General features: G+C 29.7%; 3 protein-coding genes across 4 annotated transcripts; 2 read left to right on the top strand and 1 right to left on the bottom strand.

The window, feature by feature from the left end:
• Window positions 1-114: 114 nt before the first annotated feature.
• LOC127290426 (60S ribosomal protein L44) lies at window positions 115-1,611 on the bottom strand. 2 transcript variants are annotated; one of them, XM_051318968.1, is made up of 4 exons: window positions 1,452-1,611; window positions 870-1,043; window positions 528-644; window positions 115-198 (listed from the first exon to the last, which is right to left on the bottom strand). In XM_051318968.1, the coding sequence occupies exons 1-4, from the start codon at window positions 1,452-1,454 to the stop codon at window positions 178-180; spliced, it is 315 nt and encodes a 104-aa protein (XP_051174925.1). In that variant the 5' UTR covers window positions 1,455-1,611; the 3' UTR covers window positions 115-177. The 2 variants fall into 2 exon arrangements, with proteins under 2 accessions (XP_051174925.1, XP_051174926.1); XM_051318969.1 differs by lacking the exon at window positions 1,452-1,611 and adding an exon at window positions 1,187-1,398.
• Window positions 1,612-2,875: 1,264 nt separating this feature from the next.
• Window positions 2,876-9,572, top strand: LOC127290424 (prothymosin alpha). The gene is made up of 3 exons (XM_051318966.1): window positions 2,876-3,088; window positions 6,398-6,572; window positions 6,650-9,572. Exons 1-3 carry the CDS (start codon window positions 2,891-2,893, stop codon window positions 6,712-6,714), a joined length of 438 nt encoding a protein of 145 aa, XP_051174923.1. The 5' UTR covers window positions 2,876-2,890; the 3' UTR covers window positions 6,715-9,572.
• Window positions 9,573-10,321: 749 nt separating this feature from the next.
• LOC127290425 (CDGSH iron-sulfur domain-containing protein 3, mitochondrial) lies at window positions 10,322-11,590 on the top strand. The gene is made up of 2 exons (XM_051318967.1): window positions 10,322-10,685; window positions 11,140-11,590. Exons 1-2 carry the CDS (start codon window positions 10,617-10,619, stop codon window positions 11,491-11,493), a joined length of 423 nt encoding a protein of 140 aa, XP_051174924.1. The 5' UTR covers window positions 10,322-10,616; the 3' UTR covers window positions 11,494-11,590.
• Window positions 11,591-15,051: the final 3,461 nt, after the last annotated feature.

Here is a 15,051-nt window from a genome sequence, read left to right as displayed (position 1 = left end):
CAAAGAATAAATTTGATATAGATGACGTTTTTAATGGAAAAAGTTAACAGTGATAATGAATTTACTTATTAAAAATGTATACGCTGCCAAGGATTATTTAAATAATACAAATCATTAGTAAAAATCAAAAGATTTTTATTTTTTATAATTACAGTTAGAATAAAGATGAGAAACGGCTTAAAATTGGATCATTTGTCCCTGAAACAAAAATTTTATAATATTAAATTAAAAAACTTTAAATATTTAGAATATCTGATTTCGTTGAATTAGCTGGAATTATTTATTAACTTGATTGATAAAAAAACATTTACTTTTAAATATTAAAATAAAATTTTTAATATTAAAACGTGTAGGTATATTCTTTTTTTAATGTGATTCTTTTAAAATTTATTGACAGTGGTTATTGTTCAATTCAAGGTTATGTTAAGATGCATTTTAAATATCTTTAAATTAAAAATTTAACTATTTTATAATCGTACAATTTAAAATAAAATGTTATCAACGTAATTAAAATACTTATAACGTACCTTTCTCTTTTTATCACCACCCAGCTCGAAATGTTTGCAACGTTTTAAAGGTATTTGTTTCCTGTACTTGCACTCTGTGCATTCCATCCTTAAAACAATTTTTTTCGTGGTCTTAGCCTGAAATTAAAAACATAAATATTTTTAATAAATTTAGATTTTTTTTAGTTATTAAGCAACAAAATTTAAATTTCACAAACAAAATATTAAATTAAAACAAAATTAATCTACAGTAGTTAAATACAGAAATTCTAAAAGCAAGATTTTTATTTCTAATAAATTATTTAAAAACAAATTTGATAATGAAAATAAAATAATATGAAATAATATTGAATTTTTTTGTACCTTCTTTCTGAAAATGGGTTTTGTTTGTCCTCCAAAACCTTGTTGCTTACGGTCGTAACGTCTTCTACCCTGGGCAGCATGCCTTTCTTTACTTTTTTTATATTGAGTAACTTTGTGCGGTTTATGCACTTTGCACTTTTTACAAAAAGTGCGTCTTTGCTTTGGCACGTTCACCTATAACCCAAAATTACTAACTTGTAAATATAGTAACGAAAGTGAAATTTTTTCCAATTACCATAATATTAATTCTTCAACACTTTTAATTAAAATAATACAAAACAATTATTTACAAGTAAAAAATAATACTAAATTTATACCATTGTCGCCTATTTGTATTTTATAAATGCTTTTAACTTTAACAATCCGAAAATTACTATAATAGTATGTCACAGAAATTGAAGGTTATGTTTTCGAGTTTATGTCAAGGCAATGTGAATTTTAACAAAAGTAAAAAATATGTTATTAATATTACATAAGAATGTTTTAGAAAGTAGTATGACAAATTTAAACATAAAAACTTTTTAGGATGACGAAAGTAACAAAAGATTAAAATTTATTTCTGAAAAATATAAAATCACCTACCATCTTGAATGTTTGGAAAGAAAGGTAGAATTTAACCGGAAATGAACTGGTAATGTAGAATACGCATGCGCACCCTAACTAGATGTTCACGAAATTTGTAATTTTATTTTTCTGTCTACATGTGTATAAAGAGATTCCTCTTTACACATGCTTTAACACTGTATGATGTGCATCAGACATACGTCGTTTCCTATGTTGGGAAGCTGTAACTGAAATGAAATTACAACATTTCCAGCAAACATAAATAAAATATACTTAAGAAAAAAGAAATAGTCTTAAAATATAAATCACAATAATATATCTCATATCTCAATTTACTTGACAATAGCCATTGTAATTGTCATCACTTGACCGCGACTAATCAATATAGAATTAAAACAAATTTTTCTTTTTTATTGCAAACATATAGAAAAAAAATTATTATTTTACAAATTATAACAATTGGTAATTTGCGTTCAACAAATAACCTAAAATAACCACAGAATGTTTCATGGAGTTAATTATTGTTATTGAGAATTGTAAATATAAAAAAAATGTCAATATACTGCAATGTAATATAATGTAAAAAAATATATATATATAAGTATAATAAAATTTAAGCATGATAATATAAAAATCATATTAAACATATACATGTCTTATAAGATTTTTACAGTTAGGGTAAATAAATGAAATGAAACAAAAGATGAGAATCATTTGTAAATTTGTGCACAATTTGATACCGACGCCTGAAAGCTAACCTCAAATGAAAAATAACTTGAAAATTACAAGTAAAAGCTGTTTGATGTAGATGTTTAAATATAAATATATAATAATATAAAAAAATCTATTAGATAATAAATTTAAGTAAGTTTATTAATAGATTAGTGCAAAGAATTTAAATAAATTTTGATTTGAAATTTGAATCAAGCGACATAATCTCAAACCCAGACGTGAATTGGATGCCGCGTACTCTCGAACCCCTCGTCCGACTTGGAAAATCATTTTACATAGACAATTAAAAACCTTGTTTGTAAGGAAAATGGGTTTAAAAATCCAAAAATAATTAAAGCAATAATGTGTTAGTTAATATGCTGTAGTTAATTGTAAAATTAATACAATACATTCCAGACCAATCAGGTATTTATCGAGTTTCAAACCCGCGCCATCTTTATTTTTGAACAAAGCCAGGTATTCAGGATTGTGTATTTATAAACTTTTTTAATGATTTGTTGAGTTAAATAAGTGTTTTGATAATTAAATAAAAAGTAAATTTCAAACTACACATCTCATTTTATTTTTAAGTTACATCATATAAATATTAAAAGACATAATTTATGTGATAAATTGAATTAGAAAGTTGAATAAATTGCGGAGTGTGTTTATTGTTCCCACCCCTGAAGCGCAGATTAGACTTGCGCTGAAAGCAATCTCCCTCTCTCTCTCTTGTACCCCGCTATATGCCTGACGACGCCGCCGCCGCGCGAGGACATCAGAGACCAGAGTTTATCTTTTCCCTTCGTGCAAGTAACACGAGAAATCAAACTACAATGAGTACCAAGGAAAACAACGAGGTCGTCGTCGAAAAGGCCAACACAGACGCGAAGGTGAATGCAGATGCAAAATGTGAAATCAAAGGCATCAAGAGGTCAGCTGAGGTAAGTCCAAGAAAAGAAAAATAGATGAAAAAATTCGTCCCAGTTTCCCAACCGCAATCGCCTACACGCGTCCATTTTTTTTCCTTTCCCAGAGAGTATTGTGTTTGTGTTAACATGCAATAATTGTTGATAAATTCAGTGGAGTTTGTGGTTATGACTTGCGAAAGGGGTTTTTCGGTGGTGAAAACGCCGGCCGGCATTTTCCACCCGGTGGACTCAGGACGACGCCATAACGACGGGTCGAGAACTTAAAGATATTGATATTAAAAAAGTGTTACTTTCATTTGCCTCTTATAAACTTATAACTCTTCTAACTAGTAATTTTTAATACCTAATTACGATTTTTCAGTTTCTTGAAATTGCAACTTTCAAAAAATTATAGATTCGGTTTAAAGAATTCAGTGGCATTGATGCATTTCTTTCGAGTAGAGACGCCATTTTGGCTGTCACGGTTTTCTCAGGAAAAACCCTCCCGCGCATTTTTCCAAACCTCGTCACAGATATGAACTACTATATGGCGTCTTTTGACATTATTAGTACTAATAAATAAGTGATTAAGAGAAATGTGTAGAAAGTTATCATTTTGGATAGTCAAGTTTTAAATATAAAGTTCGCGATTGATGATGTATGTACCCAGTTATTCATCATCTACTTATATACACTTGAAAAGGGAAGCTTGTCTTGGATTGGTAGAACCAACGCCGCGTAATACGGCCCTGGTCCGCGTGTCTCCTCTCCCTACTTTTCAATTTTGCGTGCTTTGAAATGTTAGGAACTTTCTAGAAAACATTTCATTTTTCTATTTATCTTATAAAATAATATTTTATTGATTAGTTATTGTAAACAAAGTTTTGGTGAAATGTGAAAATTAAAGAATATAAAAGACGCTTATAGCTGAGAAGCATATACGTCACGTGGAAAGTAGATGGTAAATAGAGAACACAGAATACGATAGTCATAAATAATTAACTATAAAAGTTTATATTTTAATGTGTTTGATTATTCTTTCTTCGCATAAAATTTTAATCATACTTGGATACCTCATTTTTTTCTTATTAATGAAAAGCAATTTATTAGGCAAGAACAGCAGTGGATGATTGGTCATTGATTTTTCTCGGCATCTGAGGTCAGGGGCGGATACTTGCCGGGAATTTCAAACTTGTAAAACAAATTTTAATAATTTCTTTAATAAATATTAAAAACACGATATAATATTCTATTTGTATCTACACTTGAACCGACTAAAATTAATTAATTGCTTAATGAATAATTGTTTGTCAAATATTGTTCACATAAAAAGTGTTATATTTCACGTTCAGAAAAATTAAAACATACTTTTTATTTATCCTAAAAAGCATATATTTTTCTTAAATACTACTTTTTTACATTCATTCATGAAAATTACAACTTTTTAATGAATTATTGTTTTTATGCTCCATTACTCTTAGTCAATCGATCGTACTCGTAATTAAAAATAGATAGTTGATTACGAAACTTTTTTATCCATTACTTGTTATAATTATAACATGTTTGGATTTACATTGTCAATGTAAATATTAATGTTATTAAAAAGATTGATTCATCTTGAAAAGTCACGTTTATAGAAAAGATAATGGCGAAGCATGTGAAATGTGACTTATGCGTTAATAACTAGTACAGCTACATCTATTGTAGTAACAGAGACTGAAATACGGGAGAGGGGGTTTCCTTATTTTTACAATAACTGGTAACGAGTATAGGAGGTCAAGAGATGGAGTTTTGTTTCAAATATGTAACTTGCTCCTAAAGATAATAAAGATTTCTCTTTTACCTACTCATATAAGTATAGGCATTAAAAGTTTAGCTGTTAAATTAAACAAATTTTTAATTATTTTTAAAGTTTACAATTAACTATTCAAATATGACATTTTTGTTGAAACTTTCTTTCGATTTATATTTAGTGGTTAATACTTTGCACCAATACACCCATTTGAAGAGAAAATGGCGGGAAACTTTTTTATTTTGGTTACACATGGTTATGGATCGATTAACATCCGAGTTAAAAATACACAATTTTTTATAAACACGCGTATATTTAAGGCATCTTCAAAGAAATTAAGACTCATACTTGAAATTTATTTAACTCCAGCGTACTAATTTCAGGCTAATTAAAATGAAAAACATTTTAATAAATGCTATACTTTTGTGGAATGTCGTTTAAAGAAAAAAAATTATTGAAATGATTGTTTTTATTACAACACTCGATTTCATTGTACTTTACTAAAATATAGTTGTGAAGTATTTTTGAATATTACAAATAGTAGAAAAATTTGATAGCTGAGATGTAATATTATTTGGGTTCCGCTAAGTCATCGATTTAGAATGCTCCATTTCATCTAATCGAAGACCTCGTGTCCCGCAGGTGCGCAAGACTCGCGCCATCATGAATCGAAAAACTCGCGCCGTTTCTCTTGCTCAAAGAGAACTGAGCAGTTTCCTTGGATTATAATTTTTTCTATAATATTAAACAAGAAGATGGTGTTTAAGAACACTGGGTTATATGTATATCTGCGAGACCTTGAAATTAGTAATTGGTTAAATAATGATAGATAATTATTTTTGTTACACAATATATGTAGAATATTGTTGGATATACCAGCGATGTTGTATTGCTGAAATGGCTAACTAGAAAGATTGAACTCTAAATTCACTATAGCCGAATTGGCTAAACTTTTGGCTACTGCAGTAAACTTATTCACAGCGTTGGATGTTTCGTTCCTTCATATTAATTATATTTCCAAATAGCTCGTTCTCGTCGTAACATTTTTTTCCGTGTTACGTTTCTATAGGGTCTTGAAAAAGTATGGAAACTTGCAAACATCTCGAAAAGTACGCATTTTCGTGAAAAATATTCAACACAAAAGTATCACGAAAATGTGTACTTTTCGAGATGTTTGCAAGTTTCCATACTTTTTCAACACAATTATTAGTAATTGCATATTAACTCATTATTTTTATGATTTCAAGTGCTGCTAAAGAAATTTAATGGAGATGAAATTGAGAAAATACAGTAAATTTCGAATAAATGTTAATAAGTTATGTTTTGAATTGGCGATAATACATAGAATGAAATCGAGCCTAGAGTCACCTACTTTGTTACATGTGCATAGATGGTGCTACAGGAACTCGAAAAGCAAACTAGATCACACTTATGCCCTGACTTAAATATAATATTTAATTTAGGTACCGAGTGTTGATACATATTAATGAAAACACAGCTGTTATGTTGATTAATTGAAATAATATACATAATATACATTTGTTTTACAGGAGAAAAATGAAGAGCCTAAGAAACAAAAGAAGGAAGAAAATGGCGATGGTGAAGTTGAAGATGAAGAAGGTGATGAGGAAGTAGATGGAGAGGAAGAAGAAGTAGACGGCGAAGGTGAAGATGATGAAGAGGACGAGGAAGTTGAGGGTGAAGAAGATGTAGATGAAGGAGATGGTTAGTAATTGTTGAAAGCATTATCGTTTTATAGAAATTATAATAGAAGATATTTAGAAAAAATGTGTAATTTTCAGAAGACGAAGAAGACGATGCGGAGGCAGATGCAGAAGGTATAGACGATGATGACGATGACGCATAATGAAAGAAGGGTGATCAGCATGTAAGTAAAAAGGGAGAAAGGCAGTTGGTGTTTTCACCATAGATCGTCAGCAGACTTTTCAGCAAACACTTGCTCTCATATTGAGTGGTTTAGTAGCAATGTTGGCGGTCATCATGCCCATTTAAAGACTGTCATATCCTCCCAATCTGCAACTTGAAGTTGTGTGTCATCTTGCCAGAATTGCATTGAGCCGACGTTTTTGTTATGTGCAATCACAAACTTACATCCTTGGTTCCTTGCAATTCTGGCCTTTTACCTAGCCTTCACCAAATACTATTAGGTTGTTTTATGGAAAACTATAAATTCGTTTTGAGAAAGCAAACTCCTGGGAAGCACCCTCAATCGCAACAACTGAAAAGAGTCAAGTGAGCCCTCAAAGAGAGATAAAAAAAAAAAAAGAAAAGCGGCGAATCTATTGTTCTGTCCAAACTACCTATTAACTGGTATTTGCCGTCATCTGGCTTTCTTCGCGGGACAGTTTTATAATGAAAACTTATTTAAGATGAAAAAGCTCTATTGTATTTAAATAGTGTAAAATGAACATTTGTGGGTGATGATTTTTTTTACATTTAAAATCAAATTTACGTTTGTAGTTCGGTGAATGTCTCTCACCTAATGCGCGTGACTGAGTTTTTTTTCCGACCAATACGATGTGTAATGCAAGTGTCACATAACAAATGCGGAAGCGAGGAATTGACCAACAAAGTTAATTAACTTGTAATATTAAATGTTATTAATATTAAATTAATTATTATTAAATAAAGAAAAGTAATTAAGATATCTTGATTGAAATTGAAATATTCCTCGCTCCCGGGCGCTACAAAGGTATAAAAACACGAAAATATCTTATGCAATGTTCGCGCCAAATTTGTGTGGATGAGAATTGTGTGACTTTAACATTGCATAATAATTATACATAGCATGTATAAAGTTATGAACTAAGGAACATTTTATTATTAACGATACTATGTAACGTAATATAATGTGGAAAGGTTGTTACTCTTCTACTACTACTACAGTTGGGCATAAACACATAGGGAGAGTTCTCAGATAATGCATTCTTAGGGTTTGTTTTGCCAGAAAGTACTTTATTCATTTCTTCAATGCATTATTTTATTTTACTTCTTTCTGCATTTTTCCTTAGTTGGACAAAAATTGTACATTTTTCAATTAATCGTCGAAATTTATAGACGAACAAGATCAAATTATATATTGTCGACAAATGATTAATATTAATATTACAGGTGTAATACAGGATCTCCCTATTCGATATGCAGTTATCGACATTTGATTTTTTAATTTTTGACTTGCTCCTAGACCTCGCACGAAGCAACGATACCTCTAGAATTTTTGTCTCTCCAAATGGCATTTCACTACAAATTATAATAATTGTTAGCAAATGAAAAAGTTGAACTAATTTTGACACAAATATTAATATGTATTTAGACAAATGCACTAATTACCGGACAGCCGACGCGACGGGAGGTCGTTGCGACTGAGAGGTCAGTCTTAACAATATTCCAGGGGACTTGTGGGCAAAAATAAAACAAAGAAAAATGGGTGATGAGACATTGCGGTTACGATACCATTGTACCATAGCTGCGTTATAATGAAATAAAAATAACGATTTTTCAAGAATGAACGAGACGATGTCCCACGTTTTAATGTACAAATATTTTCGAAGGAGATAGTTAAATAAAAAAAGAAAAAAAAGAAAAAAACTCAGATGGATCGGAGATAATGATTCGTTTCTCGCAAACAGTGATGGGTTTTCAACGTTTTAATAGAATTTTTCAGCTCTTTTTTTGTAAATTCATTACAATACAAACAATCTACTTTGTATTATCGCCGAGTGGAGGATAATACAAACCGAAAAACCTAATCTTCATGCGTATCAAATTCAGAGATGTTGGAAAATTCTTAGAAAGTTATTGAAATGCTGCTTTTCAATCAGTGAAATATTCTTTCTGAAACAATTTTCCTCTAAAATCGATTACCTACTATAGAAAAGAAAAGAAAAGAAAAGAATTAATTTTCGAAATTCTTCGCGCATGCATAATGCATCGCTATCAATTACTATGCATTGTGCATGTGCGATATATCTTTTTATTTATTTTTTTTTTAACAATTCCATATACATATATTTTTATTCTCGGACAATAAATTGAAATTCAATTTATTTATTTATTATGAAATTTAGCTAAATTTTTAGCAGATTTTGTTTTTATTAGTACATATGTAATTAATATTTTTCGAAGAAGGAATAAAGTTTTGAATGATATTTTCAAAGAAATTTATCTAGAAAAAAAGCGTCAAGAATTAAATCATCTCGATATTTATATAAACATCTGATACATTGGTGTGCGTCAATTTGAAGATAGTAATGATGAGAAATATTACCTTAAAGTACTTTAGACACATATATTATGCGTTTCATTTTATTATTCTTACAATGACAGAGAGAGACCCCATTTGTATAACTCCTCGTTTTTGATTATACCTTCTTTAATAAGTTTTTTTTATTGAAAAGGACATCAAAAGTGAGGCATATTCAACCAGATACATACTCGTTTATTTTATTATTGTCAAAAGTTACAAAAATTAAGTAAGAAAAAGTATACATTGATTATTTATTGTACGACTTATCGTTGAACGTGAATTCTTAGAATAAGAATTTAATTTGTGTGTTTAATGAGGTCTTATTAAAAACATTATTTGTACTATATAATTGTACCCTTTTCGACGAGAAAGCAATGTAATCGATCCATTCATTCTGCCCATTCCATCGAATCTGAATCTTTCATTGTATTTTTAAGTAAATACATTTTGAAAAACAATTAGTTTATTATTTAATATCTTTCCTAAACTAGAAACATAGAAAAATCCATGAGTGTGAGAGAATCTACTGTCTGTATAACTCACGCTTACTATTATGTGTGCTGACATTATTCTCTTTTTATATTGGTAGAATTTGTTAATTTATACATAAACTATTTCATTTTACAAAATAAAAGAGCAAGAAATATTTTACTTATAAAACCATATAGTGTGTACTGCCCTACAACGAAAGAAAACACATAAGCCACATTGTCGCTTCAGTCGCTCTTCTGCAGTGTTTATATACAGAACTCGACCAAAGCGACAATGTGGCTTATGTGTGTTCTTCCGTTGTAGGGCAGTGTAGGTAACTGAATCTTATATGCAAATGCTAAGTAATAAAGATGCTCTTTGCAATTATTAATTTTCAATTTTTTTTTAAAGTTTCTACAGGAATTTCTGAATTTACATTTATTTATTTCCTCTTCAGGTGAAACATATATTATGAAAATTTTAAATTTTACAACATAACTTCAAAAATAAAAAAACAAATGATAATTTTTAAAAAATTCACCAGATTTATATATAAATGAAAATTTTAATTATAATTATTTTTATGTGTAATATAATATATGTATATAAATACAAAAATTCCTGAAGGAAATTTTACGTTTAAAAATTATCACTGGATTATACTATTTCTTATTATAATTAAATTTAAATTATTTCTGTACTATGTATATGAGACTAAATACTTTTTTTTGTATAATGCTTATTTAACGAATTTATCATCAAACTTACATTGAAAAATATGAAGGGAAGCAATTTTATTATAATTATACATTGAATGGGTATGCCTTATCCTAACCTATAATTAAAGGTCTGCACTAAATAATTACCTGCACTACTTTATACGTAAAGTTTTTACTACAATCTTTTGAATTTTTTAAATTACACGATTTAAGGTAGCAAAGATTGAACGAGTCAGTAAAACACATATTTATAAGTAGTGGTATTTTATTTTACGTTTGTACTATACCTGCTAAATCTCTGGAAATTTAAAAATGAATTTAACAATAGTTTCCACTAAACTACAACGGTGTAGTCGCTTTGTATCATTGAACAAACGATCTGTAAGTATTTTAACAATAAACACAAATATTTAAACTTTTAATCTTTATGTAAATTTATTAAAATGCAAAATATATTGAACATATAACCTAAAAACTTTAACTGATTCTTACTTTATGGTCATAATCTATTTATTCAATCCAAGTACCTACTAAATATATTCTAAATATAACTTGAAATGTTTTTAATACATGATTGCAATGTAAAAAATGTTTTTTTATAACCATCAACATATACGAACAAATTATATTTGTAAAATTATGATTCAATACGCTATCATTAATGTCAAATTTGCGCAGTAATATTACTACTAGGAAAGTGGTAATTTTATTTATTTTTAAAGTTAATTTACATTTTCTGAAAATTTACCAATTTCAAAGCAGGGGTCATAATTGGTCAAATTTACTGGACCTATTTATTTTTATTCTGACTTATTTATTATTATCTGAATTTCAGATTGCACGATTTTCAAGTGAATCCGAAGAGCCGAATGTGCCCAGAAATCCTTTACAGGATGTTTACAGTGCATCTCAACAAAAAGAAAATGGTGTAATGTATGATAAAAAGCCATTTAAATTGCGCTTAGAAGCTGGAAAGAATTATTCCTGGTGTCTTTGTGGACAGAGTAAAAGTCAACCGCTGTGTGATGGAACACATAAAAATGTTTTTTTAAAAATTAATCTTAAACCAATACGCTTTGTAGTTCCCGAGACAAAAGAATATTGGCTCTGTAACTGTAAGCAAACTTTGAATAGGCCATTTTGCGACGGTACCCATAAACGACCAGATATACAGGAATTAAAAAGATAATTTTTATTTAGATCTGTGTTTTCTAAGAATTTATACTTGTAGAATATAAATAAATAAATTCCTCAATTTTTGTTATCAAAAATTATAACAATTAAAAGTGATAGATTTTTTATTCAAGATATCTGAATCATTCTTCCCTTTTAATGACTTCTTATCGGAGAAAATTGTCAAAACAATAAAAATTGTGTCATCAATATAAAAAACAACTGAAAAAAGTTCCATTAAGGCGCTTCTATAACAACTTCTTCTGTTGGGCCTAGGATAAGAATCGTTAGGGCACACTCTCACTTCTTGGCTCCCTGCCTGCCTGCAGGAGTTGTCATGGCAACGTGTAGGAGTAATGGAGATAGTAAATTTAAATTCTCTCTCTCTCTTACTCCTGCACGTTGCCATGACAACTCCTGCAGGCAGGCAGGCAGCTAAAAAGGTGTGAGTGCGCCCTTAAGCTACGGTCACACCTCGATAGATATCAAGGCTACCTACACTGTAAAAAGTCGAAAAAAAAATTTTCCAGCGACGGCAATTTTCCTTTTAAATTCTCTAGTAATAATACTACTTTTAATGTGGGGAAAATACGAATTGAGATTTTTGTCGCACTTTTGATAAAGTGTATATTCGGGAAGTATGCAGTGTCCTTTTTTTCGCACGGAAAAACAAGGACACTGCATACTTCCCGAGTATACCCTTTATCAAAAATGCGACCAAATTCCCAATTCGGAAACGGCCTTAAGGCCTAAGCACAATAGAAACGTACCGAATTCGAAATCGCCAACGGAAGAATTAGTAAGAGAAGAACAACAATATATGTATGACTATTCTTCTGTAACCCATTCTTCCGTTTATGATTGCGATTGCGATTATGGTTACGTTTTCTATTCTGCTCAGGCCTTTAGCACGAGTTTCGATAAAATTTGTTCAGTACAAAGTTGTAAACAAAACAAGTTTCTAAAAAACGACAGAACAAACACACCTATTTTAGTCAAAAACATGAAAAACTATAGCCTGTTTCACGTGCACCTCTTAATTGCAATTTTTTAACCAATTAAATTTAATGTTAAATGTTAAAATGTTGAAATTAAATGTTTAATGTTAATTTAAATTTAAATTTAATGTTTTGATCAATAAAACTAAACTATACTTTTATAAACAGGTTGAGAACCTTTTCGTGCTAACTGAGCGCTCATGAAGCATTTAAGGCCTGAGCAGAATAGAAACGTAACCGGAATCGTAATCGTAAACGCAACTGCAAGAATGAGTTAGAGAAGGACAAACAATATGTCTATCCTTCTCTAACTTATTCTTCCGGTTGCGTTTACGATTACGTTTCCAGTAACGTTTCCATTCTGTTCAGGCCTTTACACCTTCGGTAGAAAATTTTCTTCATTTTGCATTTTCCGAACTACAGTTATTTGATTTATTGTGGACAACCAATCAGGTAAGTGTATTTCGGAAAATGCGAAGTGAAGAAATTTTTTTACTTAAGATGTAAATACTCAGAGATGGGTAAAAGTGCTTTTCTGGAGGTTTTCTACGTATAATACATAAATGACATATTATACGTTTAATATTATAGAAAACCAGGTTTTCGATATTGTAGCTGCATCATTGGCAACATAACCTCTTTTTCTTATTTACTTTCTGGTTTATTGTTGGTAAATAAGTATTAATTAATAAATAAACTATTTAAATATTGGTCAATTGAGAACTTTCAGTTAAGTCAAATAATATTATCTTATTTGCAATAATTTTGTAAAAAATTTTAACATTTTAAATGTGCTTCCGTTCCCAATTTAGAACAGAAATACTAATATAATTTAAATTTTATCAAAGCATCGATAATTAAGGTGGTTTTTATACCTCCAGTATTTTGGTCAAGGAAACGGCTGGATTGAAATTTCACTGAGAATCACTGAATTTGATTGACTCTAAAAATATTCAATTTTCACGGTGGAAATGGAATATTAGTCAGAGCCAATTAAATTCAGTGATACAACCGTGAAAATTCAATCCAGCCGATTGCTTTACCAAAATACTGAAGGTATAAAAGCACCTTTAATTTTTGCCAATATCAGAACTTTTGAAAATTGGAAATTCGAAACAAGCAGATTTAGGGTTGTTTCTCAAAATTAGCCGTATGTATAATGCACATGTAGAAAACTCATGTATAATACGTGTATATTACATGTAAAATACCTTGTATTATACTCGAGGTTTTCTACATACCCATCACTGTAAATGCTCCATCATAGCGAGAATCTGGAAAACGCCTTATATTATTACGGAAGCTTCTACATATATGGAAGCTTCTATGCGCCACCACTAAGCACTCACTCGCTTTATGGTGTACTCACACGTCTTTTTGGCTGTCTGCCTGCCTGCAGGTTACCATGGCAATGCACGGGTTTGAGTGAGACAGAAAATTTGAATATTCAAATTTTCCATTTTTCTGTCGCACTCACTCTCATGCGTTGCCATGGTAACCTGCAGGCAGCCCAAAAGGTGTGAGAGCACCTTTACTTACGAGGCACATATCGAGGCACGATTGAATCGACCCACCCGTGCGTGCCTCGTAGTGTGCTCCGTATCCGTATCTCACTGAAGCTTTTTGACGATGCTTATTTGTTTTGATTGTAAACCTAGTATAATTATTTTATTGTTATTACCGTGTTTTAATAAATGAAATGATATCAAACAATTTAATAAAAATTAATTTATAATCATAAATAGATTTTTATAGGTACTGGTTAACATTATCGATAGAACATTATTTATAGTGATTAAGTAATAATAAGTGCAAAATTTTTTACGTTTATCCATTTGTTTAAATCTTAAAATTTAAATTCGTTTCTACATAAATTACAAGTTAAAAATCGAAGAATAATTTCATTTCTTTATGTTTAAAAGTTGTTAAATATACATATATTGTTATTATTTAAAACTTGATAAATATTGTTATTTTTTATTTAACGTATTAAAAGTCAACTTTATCTTGAAACCTTTTTATCAGTAACATATTTCTCTATTTTTTAATATTTTCTTTGTATATAATTTGTATCAGCAGATATATGTATATAATATAACAAAATAAGTATAAAATTTTCAGAAACAATTTTTTTATTTTGTTTTTAACAAAACGATTATACATTAACCTTAAACTAATAAAACGAGAGCACATGTAAAATCCAATTGTTTAATAAAATCTATCAAGAATATGAATATTGTTTGATTAAGTATATCAGATAATTTTACATTTGATGTCATTTCATTTATTAAAACACGGTAATAACAATAAAATAATTATATTGGGTTTGCAATCAAAACAAATAAGCATCGTCAAAGCTTCCGTAAGACACGGATTGACGCGTTGGTTTGCAAGCGAAGCGACGTCGTCAAAGCATTGATACCAATTGCGAACAAAACAAGTTGTAAATTCAGATGTTCATTACATGAACATTTTGTTTCCTCTTTACGATCAGCAAAAAAATTTGCTTCCTCGTGGAGAAAGCAAAATTTTATTGCCAAAATGTGAATTTTACATATTTAAACAATTATTTAATA

The sequence above is a fragment of the Leptopilina boulardi genome, unplaced genomic scaffold, assembly GCF_019393585.1.
Source record: "Leptopilina boulardi isolate dan_hultmark-lab unplaced genomic scaffold, ZJU_Lbou_2.1 LbouV2_64, whole genome shotgun sequence".
Taxonomy (NCBI): domain Eukaryota; kingdom Metazoa; phylum Arthropoda; class Insecta; order Hymenoptera; family Figitidae; genus Leptopilina; species Leptopilina boulardi.
This window is presented reverse-complemented; position numbering and strand designations above follow the sequence as displayed.